The sequence below is a fragment of the Lolium perenne genome, chromosome 6 (assembly GCF_019359855.2).
Source record: "Lolium perenne isolate Kyuss_39 chromosome 6, Kyuss_2.0, whole genome shotgun sequence".
In the NCBI taxonomy this organism is placed as follows: domain Eukaryota; kingdom Viridiplantae; phylum Streptophyta; class Magnoliopsida; order Poales; family Poaceae; genus Lolium; species Lolium perenne.
In genome coordinates, this window is record NC_067249.2 from 14,238,070 (window position 1) to 14,260,385 (window position 22,316).

Consider the following 22,316-nt stretch of genomic DNA (forward strand, 5'->3'; position numbering starts at 1 on the left):
CCGTTTTATCCGTTTTAGTAATATAGTAATATACTTAAAAAGAACGAACATGTTCCTTATTCTGCCCAATACGTCGTCCGTTTTCGTCGTACTCTGTCGCACTTCCCTCGCGCTGAAATGGGCCGAAGCCCAACACATTCGTTTCCCACCGCGTCGCCTCATTCCCTGGAAAAAAAAACATCCCTTCTTTCTTCTCTCACGAAGCACCTTCTTCCTAGGGTTCGGCCACGCCGCCGCTTTCTCCACGCCGTCTCCTGACTGTGCGCCACCGCTCGACCGCGCCGAATCCCACCTATCCGCCGCTGCTCGCCCGCTCGGCCCCGCCTGTGCTCGAGCTCCGCCAGGACATGAGCTCGCCCGACCGACCAGCACATCTAGGACCTGGCAGGGCATCAGGTGAGGCATAAGCCGCCTCAAACTCTCCAAGGCGCAGGACTCCTCTCCCTTGACGGAACTATCTCTGTCCTGGCGGTCAATCAGAAAATCGCTCCACGCTGCCTCCAGTTCTGTCATCGGCCACTGTCTCAGCTTCTGTCCAAGCCCACTTTCTATCGATCCCATGCCCTTCATATCCTCCTCCTCCTGGTGATACTGCAACGCGGCGGCGCGGCGGCAGCAGCCCAAATTTGCACGATCCGGCCGGACACAGCTATACATGGCTGATCTCAGGTATGTGACGCGTTGTCCTGTTTCCAATCAGGCCAACACCTATTGATCAATCGATGCACTTTCTAGGAGCAGCAACTAGCCTGGTGAAGTCGATGGTTAAGAGATATGAGAAAGTTCATGCGTGGGTATCTCCTGGATGCACCTGTTGGGGCACAAAACCTACATGGTCATCGTACTAATTGGTAGCTGTAAGGTAGCATGATGATAGCATACAAATTCTTGATCTGTTCCTAATTAATTTGTTTTCCTACTCATATGACTGATTCTGTTAAAACTAATTTCTTCCGGTTCCTAGCTAGATATATTTCTCACAAATGGAAGTAGTTCTTGAAGTTAAAATTATAATTTATGGCTTAAGTAGTACTTGGAGTCTTAAATTGGCTCAATGATTAAGAGAGAGGAAAAAACTATTGCTCTTTCAAGCAATGGAAATCATTTGGTGTAATTTATCTGTCTGATTTCTGACAGTAAGCCAATCTAATTACTACTTTAGCAAATCTAAGTATAGAAGGCATTGGTCCATTTTTTTTTGCTACAGACATGGAGGCACGTAAGAATTACCTTCCTCTGACAAAACCTTGATGCTTCCGCTAATATGATTTTGCACTGCTTCGCAGGTCTTATAGTGCAAGACGAAAATTGGCAAATGAGAAAGTGAAAACTAACAGACAAAAAAGCATAACAAAATAACATGATCAAGGAAAAACGAATTGGACGAACTTAAGAGATGCTTAGTTCCCGGCCGTTCAAAACTATTCATCCGCATCTGACAGTCCCTAGATCCATGGGTATATACCCCCTGGGTATCCACTTATTTCCCAAAAACGATTCAAGAATCAAAAAGACTGATAGGTGCTTGATGAAATTCCGGTATGAGGCGTCAAGGAGAATTCCTTCCTCACTACCTCGGCACTGTCACAGGTATGTCTCTCTCGTCTCTCTCTTTGATGCCTTACGCTGGCGGGCATCGTGAACGGGTGGATGTATGTCCGTCGTTGTATGTGCTTGTACATGCTTCGTTCTTACTTTTAACAAGTACAAAATCCTTTGTTCTTACTTTTATCTTTGTTTCCCGTGCTCATGTACATACAGCCAAGGTAGATTCGGCCCCTGCTAAATATTGAATAGTTGTACATCCAACCATTGGGAATCCTTCGGCAGTAATTGAAAAAGTACTTATGATTTGTTCTTTCTGCTACCGTGGGGTTGGAAAGGATGCTAATTGCGGTAATCACTTTTGTCAAGAGAGGACTGTCTGATAAATGTTTTTAGTTCTGTTAATTAAAGAACAAAAAGTAGACAAGTAATCATGTGTGTCTATGTTTTGTTTCTCAATAACTATTTAATCAAGCTCCTACATGCTCTGTCTCGCTATTGATTTTTTAGCGATTTGGGGATTATTTCCATGGTTTACTGGTGGATGCTGAATTAGGGAAGAGAGACGCTGCCCCATGCCATGGTTACAATTTGAAGCTGGTAATTCCGAGTGCTTAATTATTCGTTGCTGGTAAAATTTACTACATCATTCTCTTCTTGGTCATGCCTTTTATTCAATTTATTATGGATGTGTCGTACAGTATAAATAGTTTATGTCATCCTTTGAGTAATGGAGTCCTCAAGTTGTCCTTACAAAATGATGCAGTTGTTGCACTGAAGAAGATGAGCGATAAGGTTTGCAAATATAGCACAAGTCAAGATCTCACGATAATACGAAAGTCTTAGTGTTGTTATTTTCCTTATGCTAACACAATTATTGCACAAATAATTGTTTCAGCAGCTTACTGGAAGGAACATGTGGTGCACTATGAGAACATCAGATGATTTGTTGTTACCATTGAGTAAGGTGCTTATTTGGTATCATTTCTTGTATTTGGAATTTGTGATGTTAAATGGAGCCCTGGACATGCACCTTAAATTTGCGGGCCTTGCGGTGTTCCGCTTGGCTTCCTACTAGAGATGCATTCAGCTTATTTCATGGGTATATACCCCCTGGGTATCCACTTATTTCCCAAAAACGATTCAAGAATCAAAAAGACTGATAGGTGCTTGATGAAATTCCGGTATGAGGCGTCAAGGAGAATTCCTTCCTCACTACCTCGGCACTGTCACAGGTATGTCTCTCTCGTCTCTCTCTTTGATGCCTTGCGCTGGCGGGCATCGTGAACGGGTGGATGTATGTCCGTCGTTGTATGTGCTTGTACATGCTTCGTTCTTACTTTTAACAAGTACAAAATCCTTTGTTCTTACTTTTATCTTTGTTTCCCGTGCTCATGTACATACAGCCAAGGTAGATTCGGCCCCTGCTAAATATTGAATAGTTGTACATCCAACCATTGGGAATCCTTCGGCAGTAATTGGAAAAGTACTTATGATTTGTTCTTTCTGCTACCGTGGGGTTGGAAAGGATGCTAATTGCGGTAATCACTTTTGTCAAGAGAGGACTGTCTGATAAATGTTTTTAGTTCTGTTAATTAAAGAACAAAAAGTAGACAAGTAATCATGTGTGTCTATGTTTTGTTTCTCAATAACTATTTAATCAAGCTCCTACATGCTCTGTCTCGCTATTGATTTTTTAGTGATTTGGGGATTATTTCCATGGTTTACTGGTGGATGCTGAATTAGGGAAGAGAGACGCTGCCCCATGCCATGGTTACAATTTGAAGCTGGTAATTCCGAGTGCTTAATTATTCGTTGCTGGTAAAATTTACTACATCATTCTCTTCTTGGTCATGCCTTTTATTCAATTTATTATGGATGTGTCGTATAGTATAAATAGTTTATGTCATCCTTGAGTAATGGAGTCCTCAAGTTGTCCTTACAAAATGATGCAGCTGTTGCACTGAAGAAGATGAGCGATAAGGTTTGCAAATATAGCACAAGTCAAGATCTCACGATAATACGAAAGTCTTAGTGTTGTTATTTTCCTTATGCTAACACAATTGTTGCACAAATAATTGTTTCAGCAGCTTACTGGAAGGAACATGTGGTGCACTATGAGAACATCAGATGATTTGTTGTTACCATTGAGTAAGGTGCTTATTTGGTATCATTTCTTGTATTTGGAATTTGTGATGTTAAATGGAGCCATGGACATGCACCTTAAATTTGCGGGCCTTGCGGTGTTCCGCTTGGCTTCCTACTAGAGATGCATTCAGCTTCTAGGCTACTGCGTTTCCTACCATCGCTTGAAAGGCCTACCGCTTGGTAGGCCTGTAAGTGGAAGCGGCTGGCCATGGGGCCGCCAGCCCAAGCCCACTAAACTCGCTAAGTGAACGCCCACGGAAACGGATAGAATCGTGGCGGAAACTCACGATGCGCCCGCTACCGCCGCCGCCGCTGTGACGCATCGTGACCCCATTCATGGCGATGGAGGCGGGCGTCATTCCCAAGGATACACCCCACCGTCGCCGCCCCATCCCTCCCCCTCTCCCTCAGCTCGTCTGCTCCGGCCGCCTCCATCCCGTCGCTCGAGCATCCGGTGTCCGGCGAGATCCGTGGGGAGTAGCCATCGTCCGGTAAGGTCCGTGGGGAGCAACCAGCGCCCGACCATGTTAGTAAGGAGGATCAGGGCGGCAACGGGGTCGTCGTCGACCTTGCAGAACCGCCGCCCGCGGTCGCACCGCCCTCCGACACGGCTGTCGGCTGGTCGCAGCAACACACACCGGAAGGATGCTGTTCAGTGTACCCTGTCGAGCTCCTCATTGACCTCGTAGCACCAGCCTTCCGCGGTCACAAAAACTCCGCGGCACCGGTTGCAGCACGGCCGTTCCTGGTCGCACAATTGCGCCACCGGCTTGAAGCGACGAGGCCCATGATCTGGGAAGATTCTGTGCGGAATTCCTGGAGAAGAGAACGGGAGGAAGGGGAAAGTGGAGCGAAACGAATGGAAGAGAAGCATCCAGAATAGATAAAATATCGTGGTGGGCATGTGTACCTCTTAGCTGTGTCACAGGTTGACAGAAACGTGGCGGACGTAAGTGGGCGTAGCGGCCGGTCGCTAAACCTGATGGTATTGTACGGGAAAATCGTGAGTGTATCGTATAGCTTGAACCGCGGAAGAGATCACTTGGTGGGCCGCCGTGGGCGTGTCCACTTACAGGTATACCGCTTGGCTTCCTACTAGAGATGCAAAATTTCTTTCTTGACCAGACAGATTGAAAAATGTATGTACTCGTGTATGTTCGTGGAATGTACAATTCCGGCATGAAATGTACATTTTTTTTGAATAGGGATCTGGCGTAGAACCAACTTACATGTGATATTTCAAGGCTTATCTATCGAAATGAAGTTCTGCATACATGTAAGTTGTACTCTGCCCTACACCATATAGTTTTTTCTTTCTATTTACCCGATCGTTAATAGGAGAAGATACTAGCATTTTGTCATATTTATCTTCATAGGTTTGAGCGGTAATTCACTTACTGGAACCTTGTCACCTGATTTGTGCTAGCTGACTTGCACGCGGTACTTGTAAGTTCTATGCTTACTCGGAGATGCTGCTTCATATCATGCTAATTAATCTTAATTTATGAAATACATGGACATTTCATATAACCAAATTTTCAGAAAAAATACCATACAACGACGGTTTCTTTCTAATAGCCACAGTGTAAGCCATCCTGATTCCGTGCAAATCTTATAAACTCTACCTTTTGTACACTTGCAATATATTGTTATATATTCACATTCTGACTTAAGCTTAACTTTTTCGTAGGTCCATAAGACAAACATATGCTTGTTGCTTGAGAGCTATTGAAATGTACTTGTATGGTCCACCATGGTGTATTGATTAATTTACTATATCAGTTACATATGCTTGGAAAGATATGTATCACCTAGCAGTTTATTGACGATGAAATTCTTAGCTTTGTTTACTTACAAATGCTTTGGAAGTGAGGGAAATGCACTTAGTTGGTTTATGTATGTTTTTAGTTTATTTCTTGGTTAGCGTCAAGTTGAATTTATTGGTGCACTGAAACAATTAAAACATACAAATGCGAAGGAAGGAAATTATATCATCCAACGGTTTATTAGTGATGACATTTCTAGCTATTAGTCTTTCCAACAAGTTTCATTTTGTTTATTTCAGTTTTGATGCTTCACAAACCTCCTCTCTATGAACATTTGTGTGTAGCTACAAGCCAATCCAACCTATGATTAGAAGGGCTGGTACGGGCGAGACTATTGGAGGTAAGCATGTCACTACTATGCCAGAAAACAACGCCATTTATTAAAACAGAGTGACACACATGTATTCATTATTATTGATGTGAAAATACAATCAGCTTGGTTGGAGTAGTGTACCAGATGGGTGGAGTTGTATCAGAAGCCCTTAGAGCTATCTTTAGTGAAATTATTATGAAGAGAAACCCTGTTAGACTGAACTTGATATCCATGATTTACTATGTGAGCCTTGAAGGTATCTTGTCCAACGTCTCTCTAGATTAATCGCGTGATCATTCCTTGGTTATTCCTAGAAGCCAAAGATGGATGCAAGTTCATGGAACTTCCCGCCAGTTACATTGTTTTTAAACTGCATGTGCACGTTCGTACTTAACATATCAGTATTCCATTGTAACTATGCCATGTGTGCATCTAACTTTTGTTTATATAAGCCCTGTTACCTCTTTGTAGTTCGGAGTAAAAAATTGTGTATTAATATCCTTGATAAAAGATCATTATTGATAGGCCATTCTTTTTCTTGAATTTCATGTTGTTATGACAAAATTAATGAAATTCACACTCTGATAGTTGATAAATGAGCACCCGCAACTATTTTCTATCAAATCACCATGCAAGAATGAACTATAGTTTATGGTGTAGTCATAGTACTTGTGTTGGGAGTTACAACTAGAATCAGATGCAATGGTCTTTATGTGCTGGCTACTATGATGGATGCTATAAAGATATTTGCTTAGGCAAACAGTTTATGTTTTTCCTTATTTGTCGTCCATGAGGTCATAAATTTGATCTAATGTAGTGTTCCAATGTTGCCCCATAGTATGCTACAATATGTATTACGAATTTGCCTAGAGAAAAACATGAACGACAAATGGGGAACGACTAATCTGAGAGAATATCTCTCAACTTTTTTATGAGCTAATAAGGTCTAGCTGTTTAAAAGATTCTGTGTTATTGGTATCACATTTTAATGATAGTTGTGCAAGGAAAGAGACTTTTGGTACTACATGGTCCGAGAAAAAATTGATTGTTTTTCACTTTATCGCCAGGATGCCCAGTTTTTTGCGCTCTTTATCGACACATGTGCATACAGACCAGTCGATCATCAGAATGGAAACATATTGTGGATGAACGTGATCCCATTGAAGTTCTTTGGCAGAAGGAATGTGTGTTCTACAAGATAGTATGAGCCCCTTATTGATAGTATGTCATGAGGATTAAATGTGAAGCCGACACATGTTCCCTTATCTGCATATTGCTCTATTGTCAAGGAAGATTGGTGTGAAGATACAATAGTCTACTTTAACAATTTACCACAATGCAAAGTTAATGGTTAGATTTTGAAGGTGTGACGAAATGTGCTATTCAACGCAAAAAAAAGCTATTTAGCAACAAAACTGTTCATATTTCAGTAGAGTAGAAAATCGGCAAGTTCCTTTCATGATTTTTGTTTTCACTATCTCTTCTAACATCTTTTATGATCTTATTTTAATGTAGTGCATTTGCTAAATAGTTAACAAATTTGAGTAATTTGATGTGTGCAAGTCAATAACACAAATAGATGAGTTGTTCTACCAAGAATACTTTCCAAAATGGTGTGTACTTAGTGTAGGCTCATATTTTCCAAAAAAATGTTGTGAGAGTTTCGCATGTCTCAATCGTAATTTTGGGTTAACCATCTTTTTTATTTGCTTACATGTATTGTTAACCCGTGGCAACGCACGGGCATTTTACTAGTAGTAATAAATAAGCCTTATATTTTGGGAGGGGCGTTTTGGAACCCGGGTGCAGATGATCTCTTTATCTGGACCGTGGGTTCACGTGTGGAGATTCGAGTGAGCGGAATTACGTGTGGAGGTACGGCGCGTGGAAAACAAGTATACTGGAGCAATACGGCGCGCTTTGAATGCGGTTGTCAGGGACGGGTTTGTGCTCCGTAACGGCAAGGCCAACCTGGACCAGGGTCTACGGTTTAAGAGAAGTTTCGGGACGGACCGAGACCACCATCCACCTCCTATTGCTTTCTTGCTGGCGTGCGGCGGCCCGGCCGATTTTGATAAGAGGCGGTGGCCAGCGCAACAGTGTTGCTCCCCCCACCGTAGTGCGTCCATCTCCCGCCGGCGGCCCGTGGCAGTTCCTCCTCCCGCTCTTGTTCAAGGTCGCCGGCGGCCCGCGACCATGGATTTCCCCCTTGATCCAATTAGCAGTTGCCTTTTTTTTTATATAGATGTTGGTCTGCGTGATTCGTGTTTCGTGGATTGACTCCGTTCTGTCGCTTTTGGTAATCGCAGCCTTCCCATATACGGTACGTTCCCGGCTGAGGCGACATTGGAGATTTTGGGAGGTGGGGACTCGGTCAGCAGCAACGCAGGCCCGGCGGCGCCTGCTGGTGGCGTGAGTGTTCAAGGGGACCTCCTACAGGTGACCAGCGTGGGAGATTTTGCTAGCGGGTTGGATGGCGTGGATGGTCTTGAACCTGCAGATTCAGCAGAATCAACAGAGCAGGCGAACCCTCAGTCCGCTGGCTGGACGAAGAGGTATGGAATGAAAAACAGTAAATTGCAAGTTTTTATTTTGTTGGAATGAGCGTGCTCGTGTTTCCTTTAGTATTTTGGCTAGCATGCATGGCAGGGTTCATTAGAAAAATGAAAAATGGAGAAGGAAGTTTCCATGCTCAGTTAGTTTCCATGCATAGTTTGTTAATGTCAGGAAGGTGCTTGATTTAGAACGGTGGCGTTTTTTTAGTTTTGATCAGTTCATGTTGGGTGTTTTATCTGTTTGGTACTGTTGAACATGTTTGATGATAATTGTTGTTGGCAATACAGATAGGATTTGGAAAATGGTAAAAAGTGTGCTTGTAATTTTGTGTGAGTTGACCTGCACTGCATTGGGGTGTTAGAATCTGTTGTTGCTGATAACTAAAGGGACATATGCTGATTCAGGGTCCGGGTTGGGCGTGCACCTCCCGATCGAACTCACTGCGCGGAGAGGCAAAGCATCGTCTGCAGGGGATGAGCGGCAGCGGGGCGCTCGCATCGTCCCCTGGTCCTCCATGGCCGCCCGAGCCTCCATTGCCGCCGTGGCCTCCGTTGCTGACAGGGAATCCATACTGCGATGAAGCTGAGCAGGCCATGGATGTGGGTGGGTAGGACGGCTTGAGAGGAGATGCCAGATGCAGATGCGCGACTGATTTGGGGATGAAGAGGATGTGTGTCCAGGGTAAGAAAGGCAACAGGGCTGCGTGACGTGTGTCCGCGGCGTGTCTCAATATGAGGGTGGCATGGAAGTCGGTCCACCACGGTCCAGCACACGGATGGTTATCATGGACCGAGAGCGGGCCGCCCTTGTTCATGACGGACGTGGGGCCGAGGACTGTTCGAAATTGAAGCATACATCACGGAACAATGTCTAAATACAGTCTGACGTGCTGATCCCGAGAAAAATAGATGGACCAGATAGTGAGATCATCTGGACCCGGGTTCCGTTTTGAATTTCCGTTATATTTTTTAATTTATAACTCAAATTATATGAAATTTGATCAGGATTTTAGAGTAAATACGTTTTTGGAACAAATTATTACAAAATCAATATCATTAGATACATCGTGCATGCAATGAATTTTCATATGGTATCTATAAAATACTCCTTCCGATCATTTTTGTAAGGCTAGAAAAGTAAATTTTTGATAGCCCAAAAACAACGTATGGGGAGAGAGGAAACCTTTCTCTCTCGTGACTTGCGTCACCCCTGGGTCCGCCGACCCCCACCTCCTCTCCTTAGCCACCTCCACTTCCCACCGTTGTCGGTAGTTGCTGTCAGGCTAGGCCCGCGACAGGCCTCTGCCTTTCCCCTCTCGTGGCGGCGCGGGCGAAACGCTCTGTCAGCGGGGGTGCTTCTCAGGATTCTAGGGTTTGACAACGGCCGAGGGGTGACAAAGCGGCGAAGCTGGTGACGAGGCAGAGCTCCGGCAATATGGCAAAACGGTGGCGCGGCGTAGGAGTGCTAAACATCTACCATCCGACCTAGATTTTGTCCAGCTTCTCTGTTTATCGGTTCTCCTATTTCTCCTCCGGTGCACAAGGAACCAACTGGTCTGGTTGATCTTTCTTTTTGCGTGAAATTGATCTGGCTGATTAATTGCCAAGGCCTGTGTTTCATAACATATTTTGGAGTATAAAAATTTAATACAGGTGCAAAGGGATAAATATCGCAAACTATAAAGATGCATATCACTCTAGCGTGTGGCAAATATAGTAAGTAACACGTGACACATTATAAAAAACCAAAATAATGTGTAGCAAATTATAAAATATCCCAATCTACTACCATTTCAAAGCAGCACAATGCTATCATGGTGGCTCATGTTTACACACTAGTACTCCAAGAGTGATTTGTTTTGAAACATTTCATCTTGTTTACAACTCCGGTGCTTTGATAATTTTAAATATGCAATGCTATTCATGTCCCTACAGTATACAGATGTCATAACCCGTAGACTTTCAGTGTCACAGTGACACTTGCAACATTATATATTCAGCTAGACCGCAGGTTTGGCCCTTTCATCGGGGCAAAGCAGCTGCAGTTGCACAAATCGTATGCAGCAGAAGAAAACGATAAATGATAGCGGAAGAAAGAAAATAGCTACTCCTAGAAAATTCAGTTTCATTCTACGGAAAAAATGCCTAAAAAATTGCATACACATAAATAATTAGAGCGAGAGCTTTTGATTACCTTGAGGAGGAGTGGAGCGGCTGCCGTTGGCCGCTTCTGAAACCCTAGATCCAGGCTTCTGAATCGGATGTTGGCGATGCTTTCAGTACCAATATCCCTCTTGAGGGCAACATTTTTGGGGCGCACACTGACTGGAGTGATCTGTAGGTGGAGCGGTGTTGCTTTTCTGCGCATCATCAATGACGAGTCTTGGTGGCATGGTGCAGTGAAACCTCGGCGTAGGTCGCGTGATGGTGGACACGTGTAGGATGCACGCCATGGTTGCCCCGACCGTAGAACTGGCAAGGGCTATGCAGATCTAGGCCTTGAAGATGGATCAACGGTTGTTGGCGGAGACAGCTTCTGTAGCGCGTGCATGAGGTGCTCACTAAGATCTACTAGACCGAATGAGTGTTACCGTTTCGCTTAGATGATCTCTCGGGGTATGCGTCCCAGGTCCTAGCCAATGGGTGCCTTTCATTGTTTTCCAGGGAATAAGTCTTGCTGACATGATCTTCATTTGTGTGGTTTTGGATTTTTAATGTATGATCTTTGTTAGACTTTTATTGAATAAATCAACAAAAGAAATCGTATGCATCTTTTCGATGCAGAAGCTAGGTACTCCCTTCGTTTCGAAAAAGAAAAAAAACAGTATATGTCTATTTTGTGTCCATCTTTCTTAGGCAAGGAATGAATTGCTCTACTTTGTTCCTTGTCTCGCTCCACACCATCTTTTCTGAAAACCTTGTCTCCACCCTAAGTTAATTGATAGTTTTCCCTCCTTTCATAAAAGTTATCTTAACTTTATTTAGATTTAAATATATTTATATACTTAGATAAAGTAAGACATGTCTTATATGGTGGAAGGGGTAATTTATTTGACGTACTAATCCACGCTCAGTCGACTGATCTTGTTTTACTTCTTTCAGCTGGAAAGATCGTGAGATTTATTTGCTCAACAGAAGCCGGCCATATTTGGCGGTCGGCCTCATGAGCTCATCATCCAACGATTATCTGAAGCATGTTATTTACTATTGCTAGTACTATTAGTCTGATAGAAGAAGATGACCGGCTTATCTGGTGTGATGAAATACATAGCATCTACTCCTCCAAATCAATGTATGCTTTGATTAATTTTAGAGGTGTTACCCCTCTTCACGTACCTATTGTTTGGGACCTCAAAATTCCTCCCAGGTTTAGGTCTTCTTATGGTTGTTCTCTCAAAATAATACGATTAGAGATAATTTTAGAAAGAGAGTGATTCCAAAACCTCTTGAATTAATGCTCCTTAGAGCATCTCCAGTCGCGTCCCCCAAAGCGTCCCCCAAAGGGATTTGGGGCGCGCCGGACAAAAAAAGCGTTCCAGCCGCGTCCCCCAAAGCCTATTTTTGTCCGGCGCGGCCCCATACGGTGTCCGGCGCCCCGAGCCCGTCCCCGTCCCACAGGGGACGCTCCGGGGACGCCGGACACAACGAAATGAGAGGCGAGGAGGCGCGGGGCCGACGCGTCAGCGGCACAGGGAAAATTCGTCTCACACTCCCGCCAAATCCCACCGCTCCCGCCAAATCGCGCCTATACCGCCGCGCACAGGCCTCCCAAAACACATCCCGCCGCCGATTCATTTCTCCTATCCCGCCGATTTCTTTCTCCCTCCCGCCGTCCACCCGCCGCCGCTACCCTCTCCCCATTCCATGGCGCCGCCGACAGCCCCCAAAAAGATGGCGAAGAAAGCGGCCAAGAAGCCGCCGGGCAATGCGACGATAGGGGCGAAAGCGCCGTTCGCGAAGCCGCGGAAGGCGCCGGCTACGAAGAAGAAGCCTGAAGGAATGACCGACGATGAATGGCAGCAAGATTGCCTGCGCCGGAAGCTATCGACGGCGGAGCGGAAAGGACGGAGGAAGGTGGAGCTGGAGAAGAAGGCTCAGGCGGCGCGCCAGCACCAGCACGTAATGGCCGGGTGTATCGCCGCCACCAACGCGAGCCCATGGAGTACGTCCATGCCGGTGTACGTTCCCGGAGTGATCTCTCCGTCGCAAGCCGCCTTCTACAACGACGGCCCCTCCGCCACTCCCGGGTGCGTGACGCCTAACTTGTCGCCGCACTACCAGGATGCGCTGCCGCACGGCGGCTTCAACCCCAACAACCTCTACCTCCCGGCGTACGAGCAGCGCGAGCCAGGCCCCGGTCCGGACGGCGACCCTTTCACCGGCCGCAGGGGTCCGCTCGAATACGACGGCGCCGGTGCTGAGGAGGACGACGGGGTTGAGGAGGACGACGAGGAAGAGGAGGGGGTGGAGGACGACGAGGAGGACGACGATGAGGACGAAGAGGGCGGCGACGAAGAGGACGACGAGGGTGCCGGTGACGATGATCTCGTGGAGGTAGACGCGGACGGCGTGAGGACGAAGAAGAAGAAGAAGAAGGCGTCGGGCACACGAGGCCCGAAGTGGACGCCTCTGGAAGATCTTTTCCTGTGCGAGTCGTGGGCGACGGTGAGCCATGACTCCATCATCGGCGCCAACCAAAAAGGCGGGAAGTATTGGGCGAGGATCAAGACCGAGTTCGATGAGCGCAAGCTCATCAACAGCGACTACCAGAAAGTGACAATGAAGAGGAGCCAAAAGGCAATGTCGACGCGATGGGCCATCATTCAGGCGTCGGTGAACTCCTTCCATGGGTACCATCAGGACTTAGAGACCAGAGGCGACAGCGGCGCCGACGTCGCCCAACTGGTACGACTGTTTCTTCCATAATCCGTAGCGCCCACATTGTGTTCGATGAAATGACTCTGCTTCCTTTGGTTAGTTTGATCGGGCCATGGAAATGTACGCCAAGAACTCGGAAGGTCACAAGCCGTTCGCGCTGATGCATTGCTATGGCAAGCTCAAAGTGAATGAGAAATGGCAGCTGACGCGCCTGTCGCTGTCCAAGGGGAAGGACGCCATTGATCTGGACGCGCCGCTGGCAACTTCGACAGGGCGTCCTACTGGTAACAAGGCTGCCAAGGCCGCCTTGGCCGACGCTGCGTCGTCTGAGAAGACGCAGGCGTCGATCACGAAATGCCTCGCCGACGTCTCCTCGACCTTTATCTCCCGCGACAAGAAGGCCGACCAAAGGTGGGCCGAGCTGCTCAAGAGGCAAGAGGAGAAGCTGGAGCTCAAGAAACGCAGGGACGACATGTCCCTGCTGAGAACGTCGACAGAGGGAATGTCTCCCGGACGCGAGCGGCGCACAACTTCTTCAAAGGCCAGATCCTCGACGAGATCGAAGCCAAAATGGCGGCGGCGGACGCGGCGGCTCGGGCAAGGCGGCAACAAGAAGAAGAGCAGCCGACGCGTCTTCTATCGCTACACTGCGTCGGCCTCCGCGTCGGCGACGGAGCGACGCACCATGCACGAACAGCAGATCGCGACGAGGTCGTCGTGCTCGACGGGCCTGCGTCGACTCAGGACACGACGCCGTCGACCAACCCCTTCTTTTGATCCCAGTACTTTGATCGATCGCCGCTACTCTGATCGCGACGAATCGGCGGGAACGATCTCTTTTGAATGCATCTATTTGAATTTCTGATTGGGGCCGGCGTTTGGGGGACGCGGCTGGGGAGCGACGTCCCCCAAACGCGGCACGAACAAAACACGTCCCCCAAACGCTCGATCCGGCGCCCTTTGGGGGACGGTTTGGGGGACGCGACTGGAGATGCTCTTATGTAAAGAGTTTGAATGTGTTCACCATCTGTTCTTTGATTGCATAGTAGTTAAAAGTCTCTGGCAGTTGGAAGGGATTGTTTCAAGTGTAGAATTGATAAATTTGTAGATGTGGCAAGTAGATGGTTATGCAATAATAAATTTGTATAGTTTAATGATATTAAACAGGTGTGGAGGTTGATCCTGTCCTACTCAAGGAACTGGAAGGTTCCTTTCAAACATCAAACCTGGAGGTGGACTTGTTTGCAGAAACAGTGCTGACCCTCCTCAAGTCACCCCTGACACTCATGCCTTCGAGCTGAAGTGCACCAGTTTTGACTGGATTTCTTCTTGGGCTCCGGCTTTGAAGCTTGCACATGGTGGAAGAGAGCACCCCGATGAGGACTCTTCGATCCATGTCGTGCTCGTCGTTTTGGAGTTCTTGGAAGTCGAAGAATTCTGGTGTAACGTAGTGGTTTTGGTGGTGCTTGGATAGTTTATAGGTTCTGGCGTGCTTTCAAGGCGATGCGCGGTGGTTTAAGCTCAGTGCCATGGTGCCCCTCCTGTGGGTGTTAGTTCCGGTTTAAAACTTTAGTTGCTACATTTTGGTTTTGCTTTGGTGCTCCGAACAATGTGTATAAATGGAACCGGGGAGATGTCTCCCTGTTAATCTAAAAACAATTATTTGAAGCATCACATGTGCCTCCTAAAGTACTTACTACTAGAAAAATACATCGATCGGTGATATACGGGTCAAATTCATTTCTGCTTTCCTTCGCAAAGAAAAAGGATTCATTTCTGATTTCCAATCTTGAGAACGTGCCCGTCTTCTGAAACACATCCGGCCGACCCCACTCCTCGCCTCGGTCGCTCCTCTTTCCTCACCCGCCCGTCGCTCACCGTCCGCAAACCGGCTTAGGGTTCCTTGCCCCGCCGCCGGCCTCCACCGGGCCCTGCTCCTCCCCACCGTCCGCGCGCGCGTGACCTCGCCTCGCCCGCTCGTCCGGCCAGCAGCCGGCGATGGCGGCGAGGGCGCTCGCCCGAGCGCTCCTGCGACCGGCGCTCGCCCAGCGGGTGCCGCCGATCCGCAAGGTGCGTTCACCGCCTCCCCGCCCACTCCAATCCCATCGCGTCTTCCACACACCTCGACCCATCCAGATCGATCTAATTCGCAGTATCCGGAATGGCAAACCGCCCAAGCAAAGCTAGCGGAGCGCCTCTCCAGTGCGCCGCATCAATTCAATCCTAGTTTCATGGGCGAATAGTATAGATTCATGGTTCATGGCGCGAGGAGGAGGCGCGGTCGGGAATGCCTTCTCCCTGCGCCATTGTTACCCCCGGTTACCCAGTACTGCGTGGCAAGTTCTGAAATGACTGGTACATTTGGGCGGTGTTTCGGTGAGCCGCAAAAATGAACCCTGTGGCAGCTACGGGCTGTTTCCTATAGATTTACCTCGCGCAATTCTCCTGTTCTAGGGTTCTTTCATCTTCTCATAATTAGCCCATACGATCCATGGCTCGTGTGTTTGAAGTAAGAGCACAGCATATAGCACTAGCTTACCTCTGCTCCGATTCGCCGTGTCAAGGATTAAGCAGATCTAGCCAACTGGCGGAACAAGCATGTTCTGAATGTTTCCTGCCTAGCCAGCCATTCACGATCCATGTGAAGCGAAGTGCCATTGTTTCGAGCGGTTCTGCTGGACCTGATCTGCCTCTCATTTCGTCGTAGCCAAAGCATTTGCATCTCTGGACCTTTTTTTTTTATAGAATCTAGGGCTTCAGTAAAAAAGTTTGAGAACTAAGGGCTTTAATTTACTTGGATATCGTCATTGCAATGTTGGAATTAAATTGTATTCTTTTTTACTTTCCAATCTTGTGACCCCAGAAACTATGTGTGTACAGCTCAAGGGATTTGATGCTAGTTTTGTGTGTTCCTTAGTCTCGTAACAGAGGAGTGTTCTTGTCATGATTTCACTGTTTTTTTTGCTACTGTTTCAGTCTCTTCTAAGGGTGCCCCTTTCCCGTTGCCAGCTAAACCTAGTAACCTATATGATCTTGCAGCTGCAATGCTACACACACACACACACACAGACACACCTTGTCTTGTGCATGTTTTCCAAGTTTTGCCCAGACATGAACAAAGTGGTCTTGTTATGCTTGAATCTCAATTTCTGCTTTTGCTGAACCCACTGCAGGGCCTCGCAAACGGTGGTGATCCAATGAGCCGCGTGATGCAAATCCGGAAGCTCAATGACGGCATCAACCGTCCCTTTGCTGAAAACGAATTTGCAGGCGGTGACAGGATGGGTGGAACTGGTGGGATCACAGGCGGCGACAGGATGGGTGGATTCAACAGCGGTGAAAGGGTGAGCATATTCAACGGCGGTGACAGGATGGGTGGCTTCAACGATGGTGACAGGATGGGTGGCTTCAACGGTGGTGACAGGATGGGTGGAAACGGTGGATTTACACCTGGTGGCAGGATGCCTGGTGGATTCACTCCCGATGGTAGGATGGGTGGAAATGGTGGATTCGCACCTGTTGGCAGGATGGCTGGTGGATTCATGCCCGACGGCAGGATGGGTGGAAACGGCGGGTTCACACCCGGCGGCAGGACAGGCCGCTTCAACATGGACCTGCTGCAGCCGACCGGTCAGCGAGTGAAGCGCGACGTCCTCCACATCACGCAGAAGGGGAAGAAGACCTTTGTGACGGTGACGGACATCAAGGGGAACAGGAAGGCTGGGGCCTCCGCGGGCTGCCTAGAGGACCGGAAGGGGCGGTCCCGCCTCGCTCGGTATGCTGGCGAGGCGACGGGGGAGCACATGGGACGGGCCGCCAGGAAGATGGGCATCAAGTCGGTCGTTGTGAGGGTGAAAGGGTACTCCTTTTTCAGGAAGAAGAAGAAGATAGTCATGGGCTTCGCGGATGGGTTCCGGGGAGAGAGGGTGAGGACCCAGACCCCTATCATGTACATCCATGATGTGACCCAGCTCGCGCACAATGGGTGCCGACTGCCCAAGAAGACAAGGAAGTAATAAGATTGACTGATGGCCCAGCTGGAACAAGGGAGAAAAGTGAAATCCATGTATCCTGTCTGAAGGAGAACCGAAGAAGGATCTGTGTCGGTTGGTTTCCTAATAATGATACCATGAGCCTAGAAATATTTATGAATATTAGACAGTCTTAGGCCTCGGCTTTTGTGAGATGAAAGCATTTTTGTCATTTTCGGTAATCTTTGCTGAAGTTGTGTTACTTAGCTAGCTAAATTCCTCATGCTACCGGTTTTATTTTGTTTAAGCTGGGATTTCCTTGTGCTTGTGTGTTGAAACATGAAGAGCTCTGGTGCAGTTATTTTCGTCTCTTTAGAACATTTGCAGGGTTTATACATGGGTCGGACTTGAGTAGTTGAGTATGTATATGGGGACGTTCTTTTCAGAATGTTCTGTTTTGATATGACGTGGTTGCAATTCGCTATTTTTGTGGATCCCCTGTTAACGCATGTATTTTTGGCTGTAGTCTACAAGCAGCTTTTTCAGTTCTGACACGCATGCATATGAAGTGGTTTGTCCAGATATAGTTTCAGTATCAGCACAAATGTAGTTTAGTGGATAGGGCCTTTGTTCATTCTCTTGACACGCGATCTTGCCTTGCAGTTAGTCGGCTCCGTGTGTCCTGTTTCTGTGTTTCATCCAAGGCAGGCAGCATCTGCATTTTCCAAAGGAGGGTATTTCATGGTCGGCTATAAGTTGTCGCTGAAGTGAAAAGCAGGTTTTCCCAACAGGTTTCTTTTTCTGGGACGCTGCTGATTTGCACCACTGTATGCATGTTTCTTGGGAGATTGTCAGTTAGGACACAGCCATGATCAGTTTTACATTTTTCTTACAAAGGAGTATGTAATGGAGAGGAAATTGAAAACAGGGATGAAGGCCACGAGAGGCACATTTCATTCGAGATGCAGAACTCGTGGTTGGACTAGCACTCTCTCCTTCCGATGAAACTTGTCTTAAATTTGTGTAAATTCAGATAGATATATCTAAATTTTGATAAATCTAAAAAAAGATCGTGGGCGGATGGAGTACATTTGATTCAGATGTGGATCGATGGTGTTTTGGGTCGCATCAGTGCGTGGCCACGAAAGGCACTGCATGGCAATGGCGGGGAGCGGAGGGACGTCAACTGAATCAACACGAGCACATGCCATTGCCAGAATCTCGACCACCGCGAACGTACGGCGTCCGGTCTCCGTGTTCGACTTCCGTACCGACTGCAGTTGATCCATCCATATCCGAACCAAAATAAGTTCAACAGGTCGTCGTCGGTCGTCTCGACGTACGCGGATAGATCACCGGCAGGCAGGCTCGTGAGGCTGATGGCGCCAATGCGGTGGGCCGATCTTACCCGCGATCTCCTCCACGTGGTCTACGCCAAGGTCTCCGGCCCGCTCCACCGCGTCCGCTTCGCCGCCGTATGCACGTCGTGGCGACACGTCGCGACACGGCCGCGCTATGCGGCGCCGCCGGCCCTCCCGTGGCACATCTCCTCCGTCGGCGGCCGCCGCGACCGGACGAAGCGCCTGTACCGTCCAGAAGACGGCGAGGTCCTGAGCATCCGGGTGCCGAGCGTAGCCGTGCTCAGGCGGTTCGTGGGGGCTCACGACGGCGCGCGGCTGGGTCGCCGCGCGTGCTCACGCTCAAACACGTGAGGCTGGTGCTCGTCAACCTCTTCTCCGGCGCCGAGGTGCCGCTCTCCGTCAACCAGAGGAAGTTCGCCCCTGCTTCAAGCTACGGACCATGGTCCATCCGAAAGATCGTCTTCTCCCAAGAGCCCACGTCGAGCGACTGCGTCAGTGCGTCCTCGCCGCCCTCGACTACTCCTCCCGTGTCGCGCTATGCAGGGTTGGCGATGACGACGGGTGGATCATGGCGCAGGGACGATCGACGTTTGCGGACATCGCTGTTTGCAACGGGAAACTCTATGGCCTCACCACCGACGAGGAGCTGGGCAGGTTCGACATCACAAACAAACACGGCGGCGCCATGGCCGCATCCTTCCGGTTGCTATCCGTTCAGCGCGCCCCCCCGGCAAACAAAATTTACCCCTTGAATCTGATCGACACGGAATACGGAAACCACCTCTTCGACCTGGGTGACAATCTGGTAATGGCGAGGACCTGGTCACGCAGCAGGTACGACAGCAACAAGTTCGAGGTCTTCAACATCGTCTATGATCGCCAGGGAAACACGCACAAGTGGGCGGAGGTGACCAACTTAGGTGAGTACGCCTTGTTCTTAGGAGAAACATGCTCCAGAGCGGTCAGGGTGCCGGCGGGCGGGCGCGGCCAGGTGGAGAGAAACTGTATCTACAGTGCCAACCATGCCACTAGCACTAGGCAACGGAACGGGACGATCAAGGTGGAGCATGTCTCCCATAATGGCATGTGGATTATTCCTCCTAGGGTGTAGTCAATATATAAGATTCGTGCAGTAGCTAATTTAACTGAAAAATCCGAACCGATGGAAGGAGGCTACTCTACTTTCACGTCTAGGTTATTTTAGTCTTTAGTGCAGGTTTGTTGTAGGCCGTATAATCTTTTTTCCTTTGCTCAGGGTCTCAAACTTGAGCCTCTTGGCTCCGATATCATATAAGATTGTTGCACTAGCCAATACAACCAAAAATTTAAATTGATGCAAGGATGTTGTGCAGTATAATTATTCAAGGTATGTCACTAGGAATTTGTATGTTCCACGGTTTCTACCTGGGTTCCAAAATATATAACATTTTGATAGGCTAAATAAACCTACCAAAACAATTTTTATTTTGAAATGGAGGAAATTTTTTTACGTAGGGGACATTATTGCAAAGAAAAAGATGTATGAACCATATTTTATGATTTTATTCTCTTCCTTTATGTCATGTTTTCAATACTACTTACCAGAAGAACCTATTTCATCATTGTTACATGCATTATGCATACACATCTCACGTATGGAAACCCGGAAATGGATTTTTTTTTACAACATTACCATAGGTGAATCCTCTAAGGTGTAAATCTTATACTCTCCGTTTCAAAATAAAAAGATATCGCAGATTGATGTCTACGCACGCTTCTATTGTTGTAGACAGTATTGGATCTCCAAGTGCAGAGGTTTGTAGAACAACAACAATTTTCTCTTAAGTGGATCACCCAAGGTTTATCGAACTAAGGGAGATAGAGGTCAAAGATATCCCTCTCAAGCAACCCTGCAATTACGATACAAGAAGTCTCTTGTGTCCCCAACACACCCAATACACTTGTCAGATGTATAAGTGCACTAGTTCGGTGAAGAGATAGTAAAATGCAAGTGATATGGATGAATATGAGTGGTAATAACAATCTAAAATAAATATAGCAGCAAGTAAACATGCAGTAAAACAGTAAAAAAACGGTGATTTGATCCTTGGAAACAAGGCCTAGGGATCATACTTTCACTAGTGGTCACTCTCAACAATGATATCATTAAGGAATATAAATATAAGTACTTCACTATGCTACTCTGAACTACTTTCCGGTTGGATAACAAACACTAATTCACCGTGTAGGGCTGCAAAAGCAAACCTTAAAAATGTATTCCCAAGTACTAATGAACACTCCACACTGCACTTTCAGCATTCATAGGAGGTACTAACACACCATAATTTCATAGAGACATCCAACTCAAATCATAATTCAGTGAACAAGTATTCTGTGAAATATAGCCTAAGAAACCCACACGGTGCACACACTCCACCTTAAAACACGTGAGACAAGGAGTCTCCGGAGATCACATAAGTAAAATTCACTTGAATAGCATAACGACATCTAGATTACAAAGCTCATAGTCACATAAAGATCACACCATGGGAGAGAGAGATAAACCACATAGCTACCGGTAGAGCCCTTAGTCTCGAGGGAGAACTACTCCCTCCTCATCATGAGAGTCAGCAACGGTGGTGGAGATGGCGGTGGAGTCGATTGAGATGGTTCCGGTGGCAATTCCCCGTCACGGCAGGGTACCGGAACAGGGACTTATGTCCCCTAGATCTTGTCTGCGATGGTGGTGGAGCTACGGAGCTTTTCATGGACGAAGGCTTGTATATTTAGGGTTTTTGCGTCGGGAGCATTATATAGGCGGAAGGACAAGGTCGGTGGAGGCCTGGTGGCCCTAGACCACCCCTAGGCGCGGGCCAGGTCCAGGCCGTGCCTAGGGTAGGTCTGGCCACCCTGTGGTCCTCCCCCGTCTCTGCTCTGGACTCCGTCTTCGCTCCGGAAAAAATAGGAACTTTGGCTTTTGTTTCGTCCAATTTCGAGAATATTTCATGTACAACTTTTCTAAAATACAAAAACAGCAAAATACAGGGAACTGACACTCTGGCATCTTGTCAATAGGTTAGTTCCGGAAAATGCATAAAAGTGTCACGAAGTGTAAACAAAACATATAGCAATTGGTGTAAAACAAGTATGGAGCATAAAAAATTATAGATACGTTTGAGACGTATCACAGAATTATCTAAATTTGGATTTATCTATAAACAAAATAGTGTCTGCATACATATAAATTTAGATAAATTGACGATATTATACATGGAGATTATTTATGTTAAGAAAGTTACAAAGGAGGGCCAAAAAGTGAGAGAGGGATTACATGAAGGTGAGAAGAAGTGGAAAGATTAAAACATTATGAATTTACACAAAGGTGAGCAAAACTCAATCCAGGAGGGCTGAACCCTCGTCTTTAACACTCTAAAACGGTGAAGAAGAACATGAATTTGATATCTAACTCTCCTATGGTCAAAAGAAGGGCAAGTTCATTGAAAATGAAATAATTTCTTTACTCATCTTGAGGTACTGCTGCAAACATAAATCTGTAGAATTTTGATGGCTTATAAATGAGGCCACCCAAAGGAAAAATTCTTGAGTACTTTCTCTCCTCTTCCATGTTGAAATGAGACAAAAATGTCCTGAATTTGTAGGTATTCATCATGAGATTTTTCTGACAACGGTAGAGCAAAAGATACACTGAGATCTCGGATGGAGGAAAAATAAGCCATTCT

The 22,316-nt window shown here is 47.1% G+C and overlaps 2 protein-coding genes across 43 annotated transcripts; both read left to right on the forward strand.

The window, feature by feature from the left end:
• Positions 1–144: 144 nt before the first annotated feature.
• On the forward strand, positions 145–7,380 carry LOC127308803 (uncharacterized). Of its 41 annotated transcripts, none has more exons than XR_011746477.1 (14): positions 145–669; positions 736–862; positions 1,287–1,590; positions 1,762–1,896; positions 2,056–2,145; positions 2,247–2,340; positions 2,444–3,529; positions 3,633–3,701; positions 4,899–4,969; positions 5,070–5,139; positions 5,236–5,278; positions 5,384–5,434; positions 5,759–5,859; positions 6,900–7,380. XR_011746477.1 is itself a non-coding variant. In XM_071821409.1 (12 exons), the coding sequence occupies exons 8-12, from the start codon at positions 3,311–3,313 to the stop codon at positions 7,032–7,034; spliced, it is 324 nt and encodes a 107-aa protein (XP_071677510.1). In that variant the 5' UTR covers positions 147–669; positions 736–862; positions 1,287–1,590; positions 1,762–1,896; positions 2,056–2,145; positions 2,247–2,340; positions 2,444–3,086; positions 3,246–3,310; the 3' UTR covers positions 7,035–7,380. The 41 variants fall into 41 exon arrangements, 4 of the variants coding, with proteins under 4 accessions (XP_071677510.1, XP_071677511.1, XP_071677513.1 ...); XR_011746496.1 differs by having other exon boundaries at positions 5,804–5,859; XR_011746474.1 differs by having other exon boundaries at positions 5,236–5,434.
• A 7,740-nt stretch (positions 7,381–15,120) lies between these two features.
• Positions 15,121–17,597, forward strand: LOC127308802 (uncharacterized). 2 transcript variants are annotated; one of them, XM_051339703.2, is made up of 3 exons: positions 15,121–15,335; positions 16,439–16,781; positions 16,848–17,597. In XM_051339703.2, the coding sequence occupies exons 1-3, from the start codon at positions 15,264–15,266 to the stop codon at positions 17,279–17,281; spliced, it is 849 nt and encodes a 282-aa protein (XP_051195663.1). In that variant the 5' UTR covers positions 15,121–15,263; the 3' UTR covers positions 17,282–17,597. The 2 variants fall into 2 exon arrangements, with proteins under 2 accessions (XP_051195663.1, XP_051195662.1); XM_051339702.2 differs by having other exon boundaries at positions 15,128–15,335; positions 16,439–17,597.
• Positions 17,598–22,316: the final 4,719 nt, after the last annotated feature.

Excerpts from the sequence above, each read along its gene's own strand:
- LOC127308803 (XM_071821409.1), top strand. The coding sequence starts at position 3,311 with ATGCCATGGTTACAATTTGAAGCTG. Across the intron at positions 3,336-3,500 it reads ATGGTTACAATTTGAAGCTG|CTGTTGCACTGAAGAAGATG; the intron begins GTAATTCCGAGT and ends AAAATGATGCAG. Across the intron at positions 4,970-6,899 it reads AAATGAAGTTCTGCATACAT|GATGCCCAGTTTTTTGCGCT; the intron begins GTAAGTTGTACT and ends CTTTATCGCCAG.
- LOC127308802 (XM_051339702.2), top strand. The coding sequence starts at position 15,264 with ATGGCGGCGAGGGCGCTCGCCCGAGCGCTCCTGCGACCGGCGCTCGCC. Across the intron at positions 15,336-16,438 it reads GGGTGCCGCCGATCCGCAAG|GGCCTCGCAAACGGTGGTGA; the intron begins GTGCGTTCACCG and ends AACCCACTGCAG.